Source organism: Oppia nitens, unplaced genomic scaffold (assembly GCF_028296485.1).
Source record: "Oppia nitens isolate AA-2021 unplaced genomic scaffold, nextdenovo-longstitch-racon4-pilon3 scaffold5_pilon_pilon_pilon, whole genome shotgun sequence".
NCBI classification, from domain to species: domain Eukaryota; kingdom Metazoa; phylum Arthropoda; class Arachnida; order Sarcoptiformes; family Oppiidae; genus Oppia; species Oppia nitens.
Window position 1 is genome coordinate 125,578 of NW_026533243.1, and position 26,923 is coordinate 152,500.

General features: G+C 18.4%; 1 protein-coding gene across 5 annotated transcripts in view; it reads left to right on the forward strand.

Moving 5' to 3' along the window:
• Positions 1-1,013: 1,013 nt before the first annotated feature.
• The window catches only part of LOC128961942 (syntaxin-binding protein 5-like), a 70,420-nt gene continuing 44,510 nt past the window's right edge, over positions 1,014-26,923 (forward strand). For all 5 annotated transcript variants that reach the window (XM_054308269.1, XM_054308270.1, XM_054308272.1 and 2 more), the window contains exon 1: positions 1,014-1,202. In XM_054308269.1, the coding sequence (XP_054164244.1) occupies positions 1,038-1,202 (165 nt within the window). In that variant the 5' untranslated portion in view covers positions 1,014-1,037. The remainder of the gene's footprint in view (positions 1,203-26,923) is intronic.

Here is a 26,923-nt window from a genome sequence, read left to right on the forward strand (position 1 = left end):
TAAAAATCTATGATTATATATATTATATACATATATATATATACACTGTATATAATCGGGTTGAGAGAGAGAGAGAGAGAGAGAGAGGAAAAAAATTTGGTTCAAAACATTATATACAAAATAATAATACTGTAAATGCATAGCCAGTGCGCCAACACATACATGAGCTCATAGATAGATAGACAGAGAGAGAGTGTATGTGTGTGTGTGTTGTTATTATATCATACGGTTCTCTCTATCAGTACAGTACTCTCTCACTATAATAGTCACACTCTCTAACAGCACATAGAGTTGTGTTGTGTGTTATTATTATTATTATTATATACAGTATTATTATTACAGTATATTTAAATATATATATATATATTATTGATGGTATATGTGTGTGCACTATTAGTAAAATATTATTAAAAAAAACCACCTAAGCACACACATACCACACATAGCATTGTTTTTTAGCTAAATTGGATTTGGGTATTATTGTTGGTTGGTTAGTTATCATAACTATCGTATCTATTTGTGTGTGTGTGTGTGTATGTATTTGGCCACCATTTTAGCCGCATATTTATTTGGACACTAGTATATCATTAAAAAAAAATTAATTACTAGTGATTTAGTGTTGTTTTAATTTTTTTTATTTGAAAGTGTTTTTACTGTATTAGTGTATTAGTGATTGTATGGCCACTGCTTGTTGTAGTTAGTGGTCATACCGTATATACTGTACTCTGGCATTAAAACACAGACACACACACAGTGTTTGCACATATGTTTTAATTTTTAAAACCAAACCAAAAAATTGAAAACTAAAATAATATTAAAAATTTTAATAATTAATAAAAAATTTAATAATAATAAAAATTAACTAAATTCTAAATGGATCGACCTGATTGATTTTTTCTAAAAAAAAAATTAATAAAATTAATATCTAGTAACATTTTATTAATTGTTAAAAAAATTATTTATATAATAATAATAATCATCTAGTACATTTTAATTAATTAATTAATATTATTATTAATTAATTAATACACATATATATGAGAGCCATGAAAAAAGTCGACTCCAAAGGCAAGTCGTCCGGATTTTTTCGGGGAATGTTCGACAATATCCGGTCGACTGTTCCCAGAGAGGGATCTAAAGGATCGAAATCCGAGTACGAAGTGGAGGAGACACTCAAACCCGACCAGTTTCAGGTCACTCAGGTATGTGTGTTGTCTTAATAATCACTCATATTTTAGTCAATAATCAATTAACCTCCCGGTGCCGGACACACACACACACACACACACACACCATATTTTAATTGTTTTTAATATAGTATTCCCGATAATTTGTGTTTCCCCCCCCCCCGAAAAATTCCCACCCCTGGGGTGTTATTCTAGTGTGTGTGTGTTGGCCAGGAATTACGGTATACTTAATATAAATATATTTGAATTTGTTTTATATGGTTATAGTTTTTAATTTATTTATTTATTTTTACATTTTTTTTAAAGTTTAAAAAATAAAACTAAAATTAGTTTTTAACTAAAATATTATGATTTTTTTTATTATTTAAAAATGACCTTGTATATTATTATAATTACTGTATTATAATTATAGACATAGTAGTAGTAGTAGTATTTACATAATTTATTTATTTAATATTATTATTATTATTATTGCCTTACCAATTTTGGTATTTTGTTTGAAAGTGACGTAGGTGAAATTAATTATTTAATAATAATAATAATAATAATAATAATATTTTATTGATGAAAAAAAAATTTATTATTATTATTATATAATTTTTTTTAAAAAATAGTAGTATTACTACTATGATAATACTACTATAAATAATTGATTATTTTAAACATATTTTTATTTATTATTATTAATATATTACTGTTATTATATATATATATATAATTTTAATATTGCCAATTGGCACAAAATATTTTTAAAAAAATTAAATTTTTAACTTTTTTTTTTTATATATATGCATTAATAAATTGATAACAAAAAAATTGTTAGTTATTGTTGTTTTTGCTATTACGACACTTGCTATATATGGCATTAATATAATATATATATATATATATATATATATATATATATAATTTTGTAATAATACTAATAATAGTTTTAAAATGATAATAAATTGTATTTTTTTCTTCCATCAWAACATGTTTTCAAATTTATTATTAATGTTATTATTTTTCTCAATTTAAAAAAAATRTGATAAAAAAATTTTGATTTCCATTACTATATTAGTTTCAAAACGATTTTTTTTAGTAATATTCAATAATAATAATAATATTATTATTAAACTAATAATATTTTAATTTAATTATGAATTTGTTGACTCTTATCTGCTGAATGAGCAAATATTTTTKTTGTTGTTGCAATTACTTAAATTTTTTTTCAATAAAATTTATATAATAATAATAGTAAATAGTAATAAAATGATAAGGAAAAAAATTTGTAATTTTAATTCAATAATAAGTGTGTGTATGTGTATGAGATATGTGAGCTAAATGTATAACTTAATGATAAATCAATTTTATGTAATTTATTTTTGTTGTTGATAATATTTTATAAATATATATTTATATATATAAAAAWTTTTTACTAAATAATATAAATGATATGATAGTGATATCATAGCTGCTGTTAGTTATGTGTGTGTGTGTGTGTATGTGTCTAATAATTTATTGACACAAATATATTGTGTGATATAACTTGAATTTTATTACTTGAAAAAAACATATAATATGAAATAATAAAAAAATAGTTTTTTTTATAAAAAATAAATAAATTTTTATTTAGTTTGCTATAATATGTTTAGTGTATAATGTTATAAAATACTGTATAGCTATGTTTTATAGTTTTATAGTAGATATTTATTTATTTATTTATTTAACTTTTTGGATATACAGTATATATATCTATATATTATGTAATTCAATGATAATCTCTTTATATGGTATTTCACTTGAAAACAACATAAGAGTCATTGAAATTCAATAGAAGTATTAATTTTTGAAATAATTTTATATATATATTACTACTATTAATATGTTTATTTAAAATTTAAATAAAATAAATATAATTATAATTTCAAATTGAAACTAATATTATTATTTGGTYTGTTATTGTTTATATAGAATATTTAATATAAACTATTTATAAATAGTATATTTATTTTATAAAAATCTATAATTTTTATTAAAAAATAAAATAAAATTATTTTACTTGAATAATTTTGTTGTTGTTGATATTGTAATTTATTTGATCAAATATTTAGATGATAATACACTAAGATTTTTTTGTTGTTGCAAAATTTCTATTAAAAATAAATTTGTTTTATTAATTTTAAAAAACTATATATATACAGGTATATATGAAATTCATATATTTATAATTTAAAAAAATGTCATTTAAATTAAGCACTAAATTTTGTATATATATATATAAAGTATATGTTATTTAAATAAAAAAATAATGCGATTATATTTTTAGTTTTTATTGTTTGAGTATGTTTTTAACTGTAATTTTTTGCTTATATTTAAAAAATTTAATGTAAAATCATTTCAAGCAAAAACAGCGCTTTTTAATAATCAATTTATTTTGCCATTTGTTTGTTTATTTATATATTTATAAATTATATATTTTATATACAGTATATACAATATATATCAATATATATATATATCAAAATATGTAACACAGAGTTTTCATTTAAAAAAAATTGCTAAAATCTAATGCATTTTATTTTGTTATTAGATATTATGTTATTTTTATATTGTTGTTCACCAAACATGATAAACATAAAAATTAAAATAACAATTTTTCCATCAAAAAATATATACATTTGGAAAATTAAAGTATTATATACAATACAGTCATACAGTCATATTTTTTAATATTATAATATTGATGTAAAATGTTTGCCTAAATTAAGTTAATATAAACAATTTAGTATTTTTATACATTATATTTAAATTACACTAATATAATATGAAATTTACATAATATTTTAAATTGTTTTCATTTTTCTGGCTTTAAATAATCAAAATATTTTTGAAAAATATTAATGCACTTGATTTAAGATATATAAATGGTATGTACTGTATATATATATATATATATATATATATTATGAAAATAAATTATCATTATTAATATCAAGTTTTTTGTTGTTGAAAATCTCTTTACAATTTTCATAAATTTAAATTTTATGAATTAATTTTCAAAATTATATATATTTTTTTTATAAACMATTGATTATCACAATGAGTGARKAATGAGTAGTACTTAGAAKTTTTGTTACACAGTATTAACTGTATATTTATTGAATTTTTTTGTTTTGTTACTATTGTTTAATACATATCATTGATAAACGTTTACATAGAGAGAGAGAGAGAGAGAGAGAGAGAGAGAGAGAGAGAGAGAGAGAGAGAGAGAGAGAGAGAGAGAGAGAGAGAGAGAGAGAGAGAGAGAGAGAGAAGAGAGAGAGAGAGAGAGAGAGAGAGAGAGAGAGAGAGAGAGAGAGAGAGAGAGAGAGAGAGAGAGAGAGAGAGAGAGAGAGAGAGAGAGAGAGAGAGAGAGAGAGAGAGAGAGAGAGAGAGAGAGAGAGAGAGAGAGAGAGAGAGAGAGAGAGAGAGAGAGGTCTATAATAAAACGTTTTCCTGTATATAATATTAGAGTACATGTATTTCACATTATTATTACTATTAGTATTATGATTATTATTATCGATTTCTTTCTCTCTCTCTCTCTCTCTCTCTCTCTCTATTTCATCATTTACTCAACAAATATAATGATTAGAATTTAGCCAAAAAAAATATATATATTATATTTATTTTATTTATAAACAGTAATATCTAATATACAGTATTTTATCMAAAGTTGTATAATTTATAAACTAATTTTTTTAAAATTTATATTACATGTTTGTAATTAATAACAAATATTAATATCTTATGTACATTAATAWTAATAATAATAATAATAATAAAATTATATTCAACTTTAATGACATACTAGTAGAAAATTTTTATTAATTTTTGTTTGTGTAGATGTTTTGCATATTAAAAGCGATTGCAATTTCTATGATATATAAGTCAATAAGTATTTTCTGCAAAAATAAATTAAAATTAGCTATAAATTAATAAACCCTATAATAATAATAATAATAATAATCTAGGCAGCTAGTTTTTGATAATTAATTAATTAATTATTTAGTTGAATATGACATTTATATGAGTTATTAATGTATTTTTTGACATATTTATCTATAGATTAAAATTAAAAATTATAATATTTATTAATATTAATATATAATGATGTTTTCGCAGTTATATTGATTTTTAAAAATGATATAATTATCATTATTGTAGGTTATTATTAAATTAAAATTTATGATAATTTTAATTATATACTGTTACAATCTAAATGTATTATTTAGTAAATAACATTAATGATAATAATAATAATAGTTTTTCATATATTATTATTATTATTATTACCAGAATATAATATTATATTTTTTTTTTGATAAACTATATAAATTTTATTGYTATTATTTAAATAATATATTAGAAAATTTACTTTTGATATTTATAATATATAATATTATATATATTTTATAATACAAAAGTAATAATAATATACTAATTATTTTATCATATATTTAAAAACTATTATTAATGATATCAAATGATAGTACAGTATATAATACTAATAAATTAAATATATTTTCAAAAATATCTTTAAAACTTAATCCTATCAACAAAAAATAAATTATTTTACTTTTTTATTTATATATAAATCATATATATATATAAATGTTACAATTTATTATCATGCTAAATATATATATATATATATATATAGAAAATAAGTTTATAATCTTATAAATAAATTATAAAGTTTTATTTAATGATTACTTTTTTAGTTTAATATATATATTATAATTTATTATTTCTAAAATAAATAATTGGCATAAAATATATTGAAAATTTCAATATATTTTTCTTAAAAAAATGTTTGTTTGATAAAAAATAATTGATGATAATGTTTGTTGTTGATGATGATGATGATAATAATACTAAATAAATAAATAATACTAAAATCCTATTAAAATTATAGATTTTAATCCTCAATTTGACAACAATATTATAAAAATTTTATTATTGCTTAAATGATTAATGATAACAATGATGATGATAATAATAATATAGTATGTATTTATTTTTAACACTTTAATAGCATTAAAATATATAGATATTATACAATATTGTTTGTGTATTATATACTGTATGATAGATTGAATATTTAAAATTAATTATTAATACTATAATAATTAATTTGATGTTAGTATTTATATAAAATTAAAAATAAAATGATTTATATTTGTTTTTTTTTGTAATTTTAAAAGTTTATAATATAAATAAATTAACAATTTGTTTATTTATTCATTTTATAAGCTAATGTTAATTATTATATTGTTATTATTATTTCATCTGATATTATGTCATACAACAAAAATATACCGTATATATAATATTTTTTTTATATATATGCAATTTCAATGTTAATGTTAATTTTTGTCAATTTAATGGTGAAAAAAGTTATCAGCTGAAATGTTTTATTACACAATATATTAATTATTAATATATATATATATTAGCAAATGTCATTCAATACCCCTTTACTTATTATTATTGTTATTATTATTATTATTGTATTGAATATCTTTTTACTTATACAACAAATATTTTATTTTATATAAGTATATTTAGTTGTATTGTATTATATATTAAACTATGTATGTATTATTATTATTTTTTTTTGCTTTACCATAATATTTTTTTTCATTATATTTATTATTTTTTCATATTATATATATATACTGTATATTGTATGTGTATTTGTGTGTCAGGCATTGTATTTCATTGAGAGTATAGTATTACTTAAAATATATTGTTTATTATATATATATATTATATAATAAAAAATAATAGTTAATAGTGTGATATACAGTAGTAGAATATATATATACAGTGTATATATATATATATATAACTTATTGATATAATTGCAGAGAAAGTTTTTTTACGCAACTGTTAACTATATATATATAAATAAAATAAATATTTATTATTATTTTTTTTTGGACAAATATCTACAATAGCCTTAAGTTTTAATGAAGAAATATATATATATATATATATAAAATATATTATTTGTTAACTCTATGGACTTCATATCCTGTGTGTGTGTGAGCTAATACTGTATATGCAGTATAGTATGAAAATATTTTTTTAAATAATTTTTGTGAATATTTTTGTTGTTGTTGAGCAACAATATCAACAAATACATTACAAAACAGTAATTTCAAGTATAATAATAATTGTTTTAATTTATTTATTTATTATTTTTCCCCAATTATTTATTTAGTTAATATATATGCAAATTGTTTRTTTTGGCATTTATACTACTACTGTATAACTTTATATATTTTATCCATTTATAATTTCAAAAGTGTGTAATTTAGTGAATTATTTTTATTTGTAATTATTTTATTTTAATGATTATTATTATTATTATTTGACTGGAAAATTTAATTATTTAATTCAATAACGGTATAGAATATTCTTGTAGTAAATGGCATGGCATTTATAAATGCTATTTAGTTGTATTGTATGTTTAATATATATATATATATATACATATATTGTAAATACATACTGTATATACTGTTTTATTTGCTGGAAATTAGTTTCTAATCAATTAGAGTGCATTTGATTGTAATAATCATAACATTTAACTGTTATTTTTTTGGTTGTTTGGTTAGATATCTATATCGATATCTGTTAGCACTGGTATTGATCTCTCTCTCTCTCTCTCTCTCTCTCTCTCTCTCTCTCTCTCTCTCTCTCTCTCAAACTGATGGACAGTCTTATCATAAGACCATATGAAACGGTACATTTGGCTATCGTCTCTCTATTTCTCTATTATATCCTATCTGTACAATACATGTACTATTTTTGTTGTTGTTGTTGTTGTCATTGTTGTTGTTGTAAACCATATAATCTTCTCTCCGATATCTATCCTAAAGATTTTTTGTTTATCAATTATAATACCGTTTCACCAGAAAATCTTATGCCCAGAATTTTTTTTATTATTTTTTATATATAAACTATTTGTTTTTCTATTTGTTGTTTTTATTTTATTTCACTGTCTGAATACAAAACTAGAATTTATTATTATTTATTTTTGTTTTGTTTTGTTGTTGTGTTTCAATATACCCGCACATACAACACAYACACACACACAATGGTTTTTAAATCAAATCCTATCCTATGATTAATCCTATCCTATACTATAAGCCTAAATCACTGGTTGGGAATAACTAAACTGATAACTGACTGACTGACCGCTCCATAAGTTTTCACACACAATATATACATATATATATATATATATATATATATATATATATATATATATAGAGAGAGAGAGAGAGAGAGAGAGAGAGAGAGAGTATTAAATAAATCAATCAATCAATGATAAAAAAAACTACAACAACCAAAAAAATCGATAGCAAACACATTGAAACACAATTTATTGACTATAAAAATTACTTTTGTTACAAATTTTATGTGTGTGTGTGTGCTGGCTATTTTTTTATATATATTTTATTTATTGATATATATCTATATCTATGTGAACAACAATAAAACTACAATATATATACTGTATATATATATATGGCCGGCCATCTAATGATCGATCCATTCAAACGATTTATTGTTATGTATTGTATTGTATTGTATAGATATATAACAGTAAAAATATATTATATATATATATATATAGTCAATATTTTTTGGGCCCATTTTTCAGGCGCCAGATATTAGGGCATCACTTATACTACCATAATATCATATATATAWAAAATAATATGGTGAATGAATGAATGAATTGGCTAACTGGCCAATAGATATATAATATATATATAACTATCCGACCACTTTCTCTCTCTCTCTCTCTCTCTCTCTCTCTCTCTATATATATATATATATATATATATATATATATATATATATATATTGTATGGCATATGATTTTTTTTGTTTAGGTTGGCTGTTTAAATGGTGTATTGGCTATAATATTACATCATACTGTATAATAATAATATGAAAGTCAATAGTTATGTGGTGTGTGTGTKCGTGAAGTGCACAGTCATATTGCGATGGCCAGTTGGCTATCATTTTTCAACATTAGATGATGAAAGATGTTTTAGTTTTTGTTGTWGTTGTTAAGCGAGAAAAATAAGCACAGTTTACCAAAAATAATAACCCATTTTTTCCATCCCCCAACCTATAATAATCCCGTTCCCCCACCATTTTAGTAAAACTAAATCACCAAAAAACACACACACACTTACACACATACACAYACACAYACACATACACATACACATACACATACACATACACATACACATACACATACACATACACATACACATACACATACACATACACATACACATACACATACACATACACATACACATACACATACACATACACATACATATATACATACWTACATACACATACACACACACACACATACAYACACACACACACATACACACACACACACACATCCATTACATATTAAATCAAATTTGTTGTTTGTTTGTCAATATTTTTTTCACTGCAAATATTTTGTTGTTGTCTATAATAACTTTACTTATGAGAGTTATGAATGATTTTATCTTTTTTTAGTTAGAAAAATCGATAGATTTTTAATTTAGTTTTATATATAGGAAAAGTATAATAATAATAATAAAAAAATAAATTTTAAAAATTTTCGCCATATTTTTTTAGTATCTGCATTAATCATTGATTCAATTGTTACGACTAAATAATAATAATAATAAAGTTATGGTTWTGGTATCAATTTAATACAGTATATATCTATTCAATATCTATATATATGATATATATATATATATATTATTTGGCTATAAATTAGAGGACACACACACACACACACACACAATGTGAATACTTTCACTACATATACTGTGTGTTCAATAATATAATAAATTATTTTTAATAAAATGGGATGAAAAAAAAAGTTTTGAATCAAATCGATAAAATTAGGGCAAAATTTTTTTTATTATTATTGTCTGTATATAATTTTAATTGAAAAGAATATTTATAAATATATTGAATGAAAAATAACTAAACAATATATTATTATTATTATTATTATTATTAATCTGTATATCAATTACAGGCAACAAAAGTGTAAAGTTGTTTTTTATGTTGAAAATAATTTTTATTATTTAACCAAAAAAATATATTAAATTTTTATTTATTATATATATATATTGTAATATACAATCCATACGCTTGACTAGTGTTTCTGTTGTGTTCATCAATTAATGTCCTAAAAAAAACTATACAAAATTTTTTTGGATATAATGATAATAAGTATTAAAAAAAACTACTGTTTGATGGATGAAAAGGACAGTAGTTTTTTGTGTGTGTGTGTGTTTGCATATTATTGACATTTTTTTATCTATAAAAATGCAACAAAAAAATAATCCATAAAATCTTAATTTAAATCTCATATATTTAGTCTCCCCCTTCCATCCCTCCTCCCCCCATAAAAAGACAATATATATATATTTTAGTTACTATTTTATCGATTATCAATATATATATATATACTGTATATCCGATTACAATCATTGTATATAATATATAATTTACTTTAAAATAAKTTTTTTTTGAGAAAATTAAATTAAAATAAAAATTTATTTCATGACAGTAATTATAAATATATATATAAAAAAATTGACAGAWATAATATTAAAAAAATATTATATTTTAAAAATCAAAATATCAAAAGTTATTTAATTTGTTTGGCAGCAAAAAATTTTTGACGGTTAGCTGAGCACCGGTAGTACCATTTAATATGAATGTCTAGTAAATATATAATAATAATAATAATATATAGTATTTATAAATGTAGTCCCAGTATATGTGTCAGTCAAGCATAAATAATATACTATATTATTATTATTATTATTATTACACAAAAAAATATAGAAAGTTTTTTTTGATGTGATTTTTGCAATAATCTATAATTTATATTATTATTAATCATCAACTTATGCGATGATAAATGACTTTATCTATTAATTTGTTTGTTTGTTTTATACGTATATATAGTATATACAGACTGTATATATATATATATGTTTGTACAGTTGAATGTATGGGTATGAATGCCATTGAATGGACTGGTAGTMTAGAAGCTAAATTATGGTCATCATCATCATCAGCATCACCATTGTTTAAATAGTACCTCGATAAAATTGATTGGATAATAACATACACACACACACACACATACATACATAGCTCGGTTGGTTTCGCACCAGTGGTGTTAAATGTCGACACTGGAAACACTATGGGCAATGTTTATGGTATCACTACTACTACTACTACTAGTAGTAGTATTAGTATTATTATATACTGGTTATCATTAGACAAGAAAGTGAGAGAGAGAGTGACTGATGTATGTATAACATCGGGAGCCCATACCATCTCCCGGCACCTCATTTATCATCGATTGTATGGCACACACACACACACAACACACACAAACTTGCACACAAATAAACACTGTTTACCATTTAGTTTTGACACATACCAGTGCTTTCTTATCACACACCACACAGACATTGCACATACCAGTGCACGTAAAAAAAAAATATAATAGTAACGTGTGTGTGTGTGTGTGTCTTATAAATTACAGTATAACTATATGATATATTATAAATAAAAAAAATTTATAAGACATTTATTGTATTGTATTATTTATATCATATATATATAGTGTATAATAACCGATATTCACTTGTGTCTTAACAGTCAGTCATTAAGTTACAGATATATCTGATGGACTGTCAGTTAAATTTTTTTTAAAGCTTATAGTTATATACAGAATATTCTGTATCTCTCTTTCTGTGTGTGTGTCCTTGTATTTGATATAAAGTTTTTTATATATTTATAAATATATATCATTGTCTTTCTGTATGTTTGTGTGTGTGTGTGTTTGTCATGTTATTGTTGTTAATAACTATTATATAGTTTGATGTAGAGATAGAAATGAAAACAAATATATATATATATATATATATATATTATAAAATTTTCAGACAATTGTTTAGTAGTTGTCTGTATTTTTGTTGTTGATTTATTAATAGTTTATTATATATACTGTATTGTAGTTTATACTTTATGGTGTTTTTTATAAATGTAAAAAGTATTTGAATTTGTTTGCTGAATTGTTTAGATTTATATTTTTGAATAATAAAATATAAAAGATAATACAATACACACAAACAAACAAACACAAAAACATACAAATAGTTTTTTTTAAATATTTTAATCAATATATTGTGTTGTATGATGTAAGACATTACCCGGTTATTCCCGTATAACTTTTCCCGCCCACTCCTAAATTTTATCAACTAATATCTATCGTGTAGTAATATTGTTTTATTTATGAGATTATTTTATTTTTCTATATATTTTTATTGTATTTTATTTGTTGGCAATTGATTTAAATCTGTTTTAAGTAAGTTTTTTTTGCAATATATTTTCTTGTTATAGAAAATCAACTAAAAATTATGTGATTTATGTGTAGTTTTGTGTATATATATATATATATATATATATATATATGATTGACTAAATATTTTTTATTTATTTCAATAACAACAATACAGTATAATACAAATATCTATGTATAAAACATGTCATTATTTTATTTATTTTATATATTATTTATTATAAGTTATATACTGTATATTTAAGATTAATACTAAACTTGCGTATTGAATATAATAATACTAATATTATTATTTGCCTTCAAGTTTAATATTTGTCTTTATAGTTGATGTTATGTTTATTTGTATTAGTATTTTATATGATTATCAATAATAATAATATACTTATTATTATAATAATAATAAGTTGTTTGCTTTCTATAATATATATAATAGAAATTTTTTTTAACGAAAATGTTATCATTTGATAAATAATATTTGAAAAGATATTTAAGTTATTATTGAGAGTTTAATTGGTTTTTATTATTAGTATTATTATATATAATGTTTACATAAGTTTGTTATTGTAATAATTATTAATTTTCTTAGTCATTGTGTAATAATAATAATAAAATATTTATACTTAAACTGATATATGAAATCTATTTGTATAAGCAGTATATTTATTAATATTATTATTATTATTATTATTATTATCACATGTTAATGTTGTATAATATTAATACAATAATAAACCTATTGTTTACTTATTTAAAATCTAAATAAATAAATGAATCATTTATTAAATATATTATTTAATATGTTTAAAAAAAATTATATCATTATATATGTACTGTATAGACAGTATAGTGTAAAGTAAAGTAAAAAAATTAGTGATTTTTGAATGACTAAAAAAATTTTAGTACAAAGAATATTCTGTTTAATAATAATAATAGTTTTTTATTGTTAGAAGAATATTCTGGCGATATTTTGAATGACCGTAAATACAAATATATTTCATCTCATTTTTTTTATTGTTGGTATGATTTGAGTGGGTTTTGTGTGAGAGTATGTGTTTGTGAATGTAATGAATGACTGAGTAATAGAAATAAAGAGAGAGAGAGAGAGAGAGAGAGAGAGAGAGAGAGAGAGAGAGAGAGAGAGAGAGTAAAATTCAATCGGATGTTCCCATTGTTGAAGCAATTATTGATTTTTTGTATGAGTTTTACTGTATTGTTAATATACAGACACATACATACATACAGAGAGAGAGAGAGAGAGAGAGAGAGAGAGAGAGAGAGAGAGAGAGAGAGAGAGAGAGAGCACTGGTATGTAGTAGAGTACAGGTTTATACTGGTTTTATCCAATATATCGTATACTCTATAGAGTATATATTGTACAATATATGCTCTTTATTATAACTAACTACAAAAAAATAAAGAAATACTACAACAATTTTATCTAACATTTACTGTACGTTTATTTAATATTTATAAACTGTATGTTAATATAGTATTATACAAATTGTGTAACATTTTAAACAAATTATAAAACTTTTTTTTATTTTATTTTTACCAAAAAAAATTCTATTAGAAGTTTTTTGTTATTACATGTTATTGTTGTTCACATTTTATAATATACTTGTGGTAAACATAATAATATAATAAAATTTATTGTGAAATCATATTCAATATATAAATATAGTTAATGTCATTTTATATAACCACAATATATTTTAATATATATACATTATATATATATATATATATATATTAATACAATATATTTTTTTAAATAAATAATACACACCTACAGTAAACTATATATATATATATATATATATATATATATATATATATATATATATATATATATATATATATATATATATATAGAAAGAGGATATTGTAGAGTATTTAATATTCATAATATACTTATAGTATATATTTTTTTGGTATACATTGTATTCATATGGAATGTCATGTATTATTAAATAAAATATTTTTATATTTTAATATATATATACACACATAATGTATATAAAGTATATTTCATATATATATATATATATATATATATATATATATATATATATATATATATATATATATATATATAATATTTTGCTACAATATTTATACAAAATAAATGAATAAATTTAAAATATTTACAATAATACATGGATATACATATATTATATATGTATAATACTTTATGTATATTATATATTTATACCCTGTATATGACATATTGTACAGGAAGTATAATGCTGTGCGAAATAGTTAACATACATATAGTGTAAATAAAATTTTATTTTATTAATGTTGACAATTTATATATATATTTTTTAATAAAATATGTTTTCAAAATAATAAATAAAATTGTTTACCATATATTATGAATTTTTTTTCAAAATAAATAAACAAAAATCATTTTTATCATTGACATTTTTTTGTTGTTGAAATTATTTGTTATTTATATTACAGATATTAAATTTATTATAGCTATAATTGTATAATTTATTTATTTATTATTCAAATTTATTAATATATACAGTATATATATACTAACTAACATTAGTTATCAATGTTCAATATACAATAAATAAAATATGATTAAAAGTTATGAAATTTTTTTTATTTTTACATATATTTATCGATTTTTATAATATTTTTCGTATTTATTATGTTTAGCAAAATCATAGTATTTATAAATATTATTATAATTTATTTTTCAATAAAAACATTTGATTGAATAAGATTTCAAATTAAAATCACTATATATTGTTAGATAATTTGAAAATTAATATTTTAAACTACAGTATAATCTGTATTTTTATTGCTATTATTATTATTATTTAAAAGAGAAAATATTCTGTGAGTCCACTGATTCCGATGAGTAGTCGCTTCAGTTGTTTTTATTTTTTTTATAGTTTATAAGACTTTACTTAAAATTTTTCAAATATTTTATGATATATTATTTGTATTGATAGACATTAAGTATATCCATTGATTGGTTGACTGCCTTCAAGAAATGCACAGAAATTATATATTTTTTATGTGATATATATATATATATATATATATATATATATATATATATAGAGAGAGAGAGAGAGAGAGAGAGAATTTTATATAAAATAAAATGATATGAATTGTTATATTTGTTGCAATTTTATATAGAAATTTATAGCCAAATAAAAATTTTTATTATAGAGTTTGTACTTAAATCTAATTAGAAAACTTGTATAATAAGTATATATCGTTTTGTATATATATTTATATATTGTGTATATATTTCTACTTTTGTTAGTTGACAACAACAATCATATGGGATTTAAAATGTAAACTTTAATATATTACTGTAAACCATAATATACAGTATATTGATGTCATTTGAAAGTTAACAATGAAATGTAAATTTTTAGTTAAATATATTATACAAACAAGTTATTATTATATATTGTATATACTGTATATATTTTATAAGTTTATATCAAAAATAACTTATTTTGACTTAATATTTGTTATATATATATATATATATTTCAACAAAATATAACTAAATTAAATAAATATAGTTATTTTCTTTATATACAGTATATATATGTGTGTATTTGTGAGTGCGATATATATATATATATATCAATTGACTTAAGTGTGTATTTATTGCAATTCACTATTTTATCATTTTTATTTGACATCCGTTTTTAGAAATCCAACTTACGATCACTTTATTGTATTTGAATTTATTTATCTATTATACTGTATATATATACTGTACAATATATATATATATATATATATATATATATATATATATATAAATTATATATATATATTTATAAATTTTCTATAAATTTTCTATTATCTGTATTCAATTGTTTCAATTGTGTGATATTTTCTGCTTGAAATAAATTAGAAAAATCTCTTATTTTTCTTTTTTTTTGAAAAAAAATCTTAGATAAATACATTATTGTATTTATTATAACATTTTATTATTATTATTATTATTATTATTATTATTATTATTATTATTATTATTATAGCATTTAGATCTTATTCGTAACAACAAAAAAATATATTACAATTTTATTTCAATGTTAATGAGCAACTCATTTAAAGTACACATTATTTTTTGAAGCCTCATTAATATTAAACATCAAAATATATATGTATCATTAGGTTTTATATTTAATATTATATATTAATATATTATTTTGATGGCAATTATTCATATTATTATTATTATCATTATGATAAAGTTTAAATAGAAATATATTTATCTAAAATAATAATAATAATAATAATAAAGTTATAATATACGTGCACAATGAGTAAATGTATTGAATTAAAGTAAAGTATAATAATTTATATAATTTATACATTAATAAGAAATTTTTATATTTTATTTGCTTAATACTATATGGTATTATAACTTTCAAGTCATTATAACTAATGTGTTATATTATACTGTATAATAATAATAATAATAATAATACAAATTATAAATTTTTAAATCATAATTTCATATAAACTTTTGTTTAAATAATATATATATGTTTGTGTTATAAAATTTTTATCTAAATCATATTACGGTTAGATAATAAATGTTTTATTAAAATTTTAAATTTACATAATATCTAAATACATTAAAATTACTTAGTGTATATGTAAATGAGTAAATATAAAAGTATATATAAAAATATAAAACTAATTTATATATTCATTTAGTTTATAAATTTTTTTTTATCTACACAAAGATTATTTAATTTATTGTAAAACTTTAATTACATTAATATTTATACACTTATTATTATTATTATTTTGTTTCCTAATATAATTTTCTAATATTAAAAATATTAGTTATTAGTATTATTATTATCGATATTATTATTATATTGTTTTTTTGTGTTGTCTAATGATCAGTTAGTAAATATTTGAACTATAAATAATTATTATTTTAATTAATTAAATATTTAATTGACTAACTAATATGCTTAGTCATCAATATTATTATTATTAATTTTATAATTAATTTTATTATAATGCAATTTTTCAATATAATAAATCAATATTAATAATAATAATGACTTTTGTTTTTATTATATATATATATATTTAATATAAATTGAAGTTTATGTGATAATCTCCCAATTTATACAATATTGTTACACTATCTATAAGAGACAGCTTTAGTTGATTTTATTTTGTTGTTATTTTATTTTTTTTTTTGTATTTTGGATGACATACCCGTGCGCTTACCAGTTCATACATGCAGTTGAATAAGTATAATATATTGTGACAAAAAAAATAAGATAATAATTTAGATAATAAACAAATAAACTTATATTAAATACATATAATATAAAATAAACTTTTAGAGAGAGAGAGAGAGAGAGAGAGAGAGAGAGAGAGAGAGAGAGAGAGATTTAAAGATGAAAATTGGATTTATCTCTATCTCTAACCTCTCTGTCCTTAACTTAAAGACAACCTAAAGTTTATGTCAATTTTAACAATGGATTTACTATTATTTTTTTTATATATCCCATTGATTTTGTTGTTGTTGTTGTTTTTGTATTAGTTTTTAAAGTGTGAATAAATAATTATTGATTACCTTTACTACACAAACAACAACAACAAAATCAATATTTTTATTTAGAAATAATACTGAATTTAAAAGTTTCTTATTATTTAATATACAATTTGTATGTTGCAACTGTTATTTAGTAAATTTTTTTTATTTATTTATTATTTATTGATTTCTATTGTGATTTTTTTGATGTCAAAATTATTTTTGTGAAGAAAATCATCTAAAAATTTTTGGACCAAATTTTGTTTATAGATTTTTTTTGTTGGTTGTTGTTGTTATTATTGTTGGTATTTTTCATTTATTTTATGACTTAACATTATTGATGATTATTATGTGTTTGTGATGAGAAATAACTAACAAACAAACAAACAAAAATAAAATCATATAACAAATTGTTATGTGTGTTCACTACAATAATATCTAATATTTTTGTTGTTGACTATTATATATGTTTGGGTGATATATATATATATATTCTCTCTCTCTCTCTCTCTCTCTCTCTCTCTCTCTCTCTCTCTCTCTCTATGTTTTTTAGGTAATAACAATAATAACAACAACAACAACAAAATCTAACTGTCCTTTCCACTCACATTTTCAATTAAAATATATGTATTTTATTTATTAACGTATTTTTTTATTGTGTGCCTCATAAAAATATTAGTTATTTTTTATATAACAATATACTGTATATATATATGGCTTATATTAGAAATTTTTTTGTTTTGCTATTGTTGTAATAATAATAATAGTTTTTTATAATGATATATTATAGGCAAAATATTTATCATTATTATATAACATATATATATTAATCTTTTTCATGAGTACTAAAGATTTTCAGTTTCCAATTTTTTTTGATAATGATTATCAGTTTTTTATAAGTTATTATTATAATTACAAGATTTTTTTCAATTATTATTATTATTATTTTTGCTATTAGACATAACTGTCATTTAATACTAATAGTACTACTGTTTTGTAGCGATAAGCATAAAAATTATATATATATTTTTTTATTATTATTAAATTATTAAAAAACAAAATTATATATATATATATATAAAATTTTGTTTTGTTTTGTAATAATGCATTTGACATATATAATTTTCCATACAGTATATATTATTAATTGCATTTATATATATATTAATGTCTGATATATTTTAATATTTTGTGTGTATGTATATTATTAGTCATTATAAAAATAGCATACAAACCTTAAAACATAAAATTATGATAATTTATATATAATTCATGCAATTTATGCAAAACTACTGTACAATACAATTATTTTATATAATTTATATACAATAGTAAATATATATATATATATCATTGAGAATAATAGTGGAAAAATTAGTTGAAATGTATTGTGTTTTTTCTTATTTATTTAAATAATATTATTTTATTTTGTATTTTGAATATTAGATTCACTATAGAATTTAGTATAAATTTTGTTGTTTTTATTTTGCAATTATTTGTACAAATTATAACAAAACAATAGCATTAATATCTAGTAATATTTTTTTTAATCATAAATGTTATATTTAACAAAATTGTTTTGTTATTTTTAAAAAATATAATTTATGTGTTGAGTGATAAAAATGATAATTTCAACCGTAAATGAGTGATCAAAAAAATAAAACATTGCAAAACTAAACTAAACTATATATATATATATATTTATATTTTTTTTAATTCAATATTTTAAGTTTATTTATGTTTTTAATATATAAAACATCAGTATTTGTGTTAAATAAAATAAAAAATAATTTAAATATTAATATAAATATTGAATATTTATGAGATTTTTAATTTATATAGTATTTTAATTAAATTTATTGATATTCTAAACTATATACTGTACTTATATACAGTGTATTATTTATATAAAAAAGATACATTTTTTAATTATATATTTATATTATATTAATATTTTATAATAATAATATTATATATAAATATATATATATATATATATTTAATTATACGCTTTCATAAATAAATAAATCGTTTTATATATTTATGTAAGAAATCTTATTGAAATTTATCTTTTATTGAATGTCATTATATTTATGTTTTTAGAGAATATTCTTGATATAATATATATATGAGTTATATATATATATAGTTTTATAAGTAAAATTATGTGAATAATTTGTTAACAATATAATTGTTTGTTTTTTGGTATATTATTATATATAAACTTATCTCACAATTAGCTAACATGTTTATATGTATTAATAATATTAATAATAACAATATGTAATAATATATGTAATGCAGTATTAATAAATTGTGATAGAAATGTATTCATGAAATAAAATCATTATTAGATTTATTGTTAAATATATATGTTATTCACATAGACTATAGTATACCATATACTGAATATATATATATAATACTAGTGGGACTCGTAAACTACTAGTACTTACAAAATTGGGAAAAAATTTGCGTGACTTTTTTTATAACTTGTGTCATATATTTTATATTTTATTAAAATATAAAAATAATTATAATAATATTATATTAAAATTATATAAAAGCAATGATGACAACAACAACAACAGTGTTCACACTATTTTAGTATAATTTAGAAAATAGTTATTTCAAACAAACAAACAAAAATTGTATATAAATTTTAATTATTTAATTTTTAAAAAATAGTTATTAGATTAGTCTATATTTATTATTAAAAAAAATAAATTAAAATTTTTATTTAGTCTAGTAGAAATAATACTAATATTATTTAAATTTAATTTAAATATATATATATATTACATTTGATTGATTTTTTTTCATGTAACAAGTAAAATGTCAACCAATGATAATTTAATAATAATATTTTTTTTGATCATTTTTATATTAAATATGTGAAATAGTCAAAAGTTATATTTAAGCAATCACTGATTTAATGTATTTTTTTATTATATTATTTATAGGTACAAATTTTTTTTCTAATATTAAATTTTATATAATAATAATAATAGTATTATTACTACATTTACGTCATACAATCTATAGTAGTAATAGTAGTAGTAGTAGTAGTATAGTATATAAAATAAATTTTTATGTGAATTTTATTTAGTATTATTCTATATATATATATCATCATATTTATCTTAATTTAAATAACTTTTAGGGCTTTTAATAATGATGTAGTATTATTTTGTAATGTTATTACTATATATATATAAAAAATATATAGAAATTTCTAATATTTCATATTTTTCATTTTTACACTAAAAGCAACTTTTCGTTTAATGAATGCAAATGAAAATATATAATATACTAACTGTATATTTATAGTCACTATATATATATATATATATATATATATATATATATATATTATATAAATACTATAATACAGATATCTGATACAAAAAAAACAGAGTATAGATTAATATAAGATTATGATAAATGTTTTATTTTATATATTATTATTTTTTGTTTGTTTGTTTTGTTTTATAGATGACAGTCTTATATATATATATAGTTTTTTTTATTTTACACAAAAAACGAGTAGTTTTCTATAAAATGTGAATATAAATAATACATTAATATATTTTTTCATAATATTATAAGGAATATTCTTCAATAAAAAACAACGTTATATCATTAAAAAAAACTTAGTTTTCTTACTTTTATTTTTATTATCAATTTTATTTTGTTTGTTTTATTACTATTATAAAAATATATATTTAATAGTACAGTATATATATTCAATATATGAAATGATAAACTTGAATAATAATAATAATAAAATTTATCTGAATTATTAAAATTGATTGTTTTCATCCATAGCTATCTGTTTTGTTAAATTAACTTTTTTATATATATAGTCTCTCTCTCTCTCTCTCTTTCTCTCTCTCTCTCTCTCTCTCTSTGTGTGTGTGTGTGTGTGTGTATTAATAGTAACAAATAGATATGTTTACAATATATATATATATATATCTTTCACATTTACTATCACTTTTAGTCACTCAATTACTTACTCACCCATTATTTCTATCTTAAACACACACTCACTAACAATACTCAACAAAAAAAGTGGGTCACAAACTGTTTTTTTAAAGAGTTAAATTTGTGAAACACACCGTTTGTATTATATAACTGTGTTATATATACTGTATATAAATTAATATATATTCAAAATAACTTATAGCACTACTGTATATATATATATACTAGATATGAACAACCATTAGATGAAAGTATCATTTAGTTTATAATATATATCAATATTTTACTAAATATATAATACAATATGCATTTTCTTGGAAATGTTACTTAAATTGCAATACATCATTATTTTTTATATACAGTCTACTGTATATATATATAATATATATATATTGTATATATATGTTAGACCCTCCAGGGTTAGGATTAAGGGTTAACTTAGAATATTATTAAATAATATACAGAAAAAAATATGTGAATATTTATTATTTAAATTACATTTTCATATTAAATATATAAATTTTATTATTAAAAAATATACGAATTTTTTATTTTATTTTTTTTAAATAAGATTTTTAATAAATATTTCATATGACTACTAGTAATACTTGTAGTAATATTGTTTTAATAAGTTAGTAGTGAGTGTTTCATAAATAAAATATATAATTACATATTAAATATTAATTAATAATTAACTACAACTACTACAGTTAGCTTTAACAACTATGAACTTAATGTATATATAAAATCTAAATTATCCTAAAACTTAGGTTGATATACATATATATATATATATATACATATATATATATATATATATAAGTTGATAGTTAATTGATTGATAAATAATTAACTAGATACAGTTAACTACTGTATAATGACTATGAATTTACAATAAATACATACTACTAGTGTTTTTTCCTAAACTAATAAATTTGAATTTTAAATATTTTAGCTAGCTAATTGACGATATAAAATAAATTGGGGACAATAATTATATAAGTAATTTATTATTAATTAGTAAATTTATTTACTGTATATTTGATGTTAGTATTTGCATATTTGTTAGCAATAATTTTTTAATATACAGTATATAATCTAATTATAGTAAAATGTATAGTAAATTTATATTGTATTATATTTAGTAAAAAAATTATTTTTAATTTATTTATAGTTTAATATTTAATATAATTTTCAATATAAAATTTTATGGCTTTAAAATTTATTAATTATTTAATTAAATATTTATATTTAGAAATATAATTATAATAATAATATGTTTTCTAATTAATATATAGTAATTGATGAAAATGTCTATATTATTAATAGTATTTAATAATTAGAAAAAATATATTAATAAGTTATTAGATTTTTGTATTATATAAATATTTTATTTTTATTAAAAAGAAATATATTCTGTATTTTATTGAAATGTGAATTTTATATACATTATTAATCTATATATATATTTATATATTATTGTAATATAAAATCTATAACATTAAATATATAATGTTTATTGATTTTTATTATACATAAATTATATAAATAGCATAAAATTTATACACATATTTTGGATTTACAATATGAAAATGCGGTTTTTCTATGATTTATTTTAACGACATTATTATATTATTAATATTTTTGCATATTATTAGTATTTTTTTAAATATTGAATGTATTATAATATAGTAAAATATTTATGAATTTTTTTTTTAAGTAAAATCGATACAGAAAAATGTGTTACAAAAATAAATGCCAGTTAATGTTTAATAAATAAAATTTTTAAAAATATGTTATATATATATACTGATTTAATAATAAATTTTTTATAGGATTTACTATTTTTAAAAAATATATATTTAAATTTGTTAAAAAATATTATAATTTTAATAAATATGAAATTCAAAATATATGGTAACATTTTGTTATATTAATGATAAATAAAAAAATTTATATTAATTATTATTATAATTATTTTAATCTAATATTAGAAACTAGTTTAATGTTTAGTTAAAATTATTAGTTTATGCTTTAAAATTAGATTATACTGTATTATACAGTATTTATTTTAATAGAAATATAAATTAGTTATTATTATTATTACAGTATTATAGTTTAAATAATTAATTTTGTTTTGTGTGTGTGTGATTGCTGTAAATTACATTAATTGTAAATTATTATAAGCACACATATAAAAATCATATATATATATATTTATCACAAATATAAAAATAGTAAATTTTAATAGTTTAAATTTATTTATAAATTTTTTAAAAGTCTATGTACTATAATAATAGTTTTACAGTATAACTGTATTTACAAACTATTATAAAATTATTCACTAAACTTATCTTTTGTATTGAATATATTATTTTATTATTTTATTTTATTTTATAATTTAATTATTAAATACAGTGTGTGTTTGTGTGTTTTTTTTAGTACAATATGTTTAGCGTTTATGTATAACATAACATGTTGTGATGAATTTTAATTATCCATGACACATTTTTACTAGTATGGTATTGATTTTTTAAAAAATAAATAAATAAAGTGCATTGTAGACAAATTTTCATATTATCTATTTTACAGTATTTTATATATATATCAAATTTTTTTTGGTATAAAAATTACAATCTTTTTTTGTTGTTATTAAATTATTTTAACATTTAGAAGAAAAATGTTATTTTATTTTTTCTTATATGAAAAAAATCTATTGATTTTGTTATACATTGTAAATCGATACTAATTTGTTTAGCAATATTGAGATTTTATTTATTTATTATTTTTCAAATTGTATTAATTAGATAACATAATATATATATAACAATAATTTTTAGATTTTTATATTTGAAACAATAAAAATATTATTAAAGTATAATTTTTATTATTCTGTATCATATTATTATTTTTGAATACTTTTTTCAAAAATTTTGTTTTTTACAATTATTATTATTATTATTATCATTATATATATATATATATATATATTGTTGTTGTATTAAATAAATTTTGCTTTAAAAGCTAAACTAATAGAAACAAAAAATCAAGAAAATAACATAAATTTTTTAGAAAACTTTTTATTTCCAACGAAATATAAAGTAAATCTCATTTGAAATTCTTGTAAAAACATTATTAAATTTTTTTAGTATAAAAATTACACAATTGCTTTGCTTTACTTATTTTTATATATTTATAAGAGAGAGAGAGAGAGAGAGAGAGAGAGTAAAACTACAAAATACTTTTAAAAATAACTTAAAATACAGAGAATTTTTAGAAAATATTTATTTTTAAAAAAAATATATTACGACTTTTCAAAATCTGATTATAATTTTTATATTGAAAATAAATTTAAAATTTTATGATTTATTTTAAAGTATGGATTCAAATAAAAAATAACTTATGTTTAAATTTTTTAATTTATTTATCATTAATTTTTACTAAAAATATGTATACAATTTTAAAATTTTACTCATTTATTGTTAATCTATTTTATTAAGTATTAGATTTGATAATTATAATTATTATCACTTTAAAAAACACATTATTATTATTATTATTATACATAATTATTTTATAGTATTATTTTTATCAAAAAGTATTAATAGCATTATTTTTAATAATAAAAACTATTATTAATTTTAGCTATTATTCATAAAATACTATATTTTTATCATACAGTATAATAATAATTATAAAACTATAGATTAATGTGCTTAATGTAAAGTATATATACTGTATTATAGTATTAAATGTTATGATGATATCGTGTGTATTAATTTATTTTTAATTAATAATACATGATATTTACTTTATTTAGTATATTTTTAAATCTTTTAAATTAATGAAAAATTTTCAACTTATTAATAAACATGATATTAATTTTATTAATTAAAAAATTTATTAAATTAGTACTATTTTTAGATTTTTAAATCTATAAACATATATATATATAGTATAATCCAAACAATATAAGATATTAAAGGTTAATTTATAAATTACTATATTATTATACAATATACTGTAAATACTTAAATACGTTAAGTTATTATATACTTGTTATACAATAATTACAAATTTACAGTAATTACAAATACAATAATTATTATTGTTAATAATAAATCAGATTTTAGTTTATATATATATATATATTTGGTAATTAATAAATTTATACTTTATATATATATATATTTGTTATCTTATGTTAGCAACAATACTATAATAGTTTTAGTAAAATGTCAAAAACGGGTCATATATTTATGTATGTGTTTATCCTGTATTTAAATCATACCTCAATATATATAATATTAATATTATACAGAATATTCTGTACTTTTTTGTGTGTTTTTGTTGTTTTGTCTATCTTTTGTCACACACACACACACACACACAACAGTCGCAGTTTTTTTTGTGTAACAATGAAATGGTTGGCTACCAGTGCTCATCTTAACTCTGATGTGTACATAATAAAAGACAATCAATTTATATATATATATATATGATCATATGGATTGGCCTATTATGTATATATATAATATACTGTATATCTATGTCTATATCATTATAACATAAACCAGCCAGTAGATTGACATATATAACTTTATATATATATATATATATTTATATTATTGATAACTCATAAATAACAATAAACAGACATATAGTCCAAGTAATATCTATATCTATATCAATATATCTGCTATATTACATAACTAATAATAAATAAAAATAAAATAC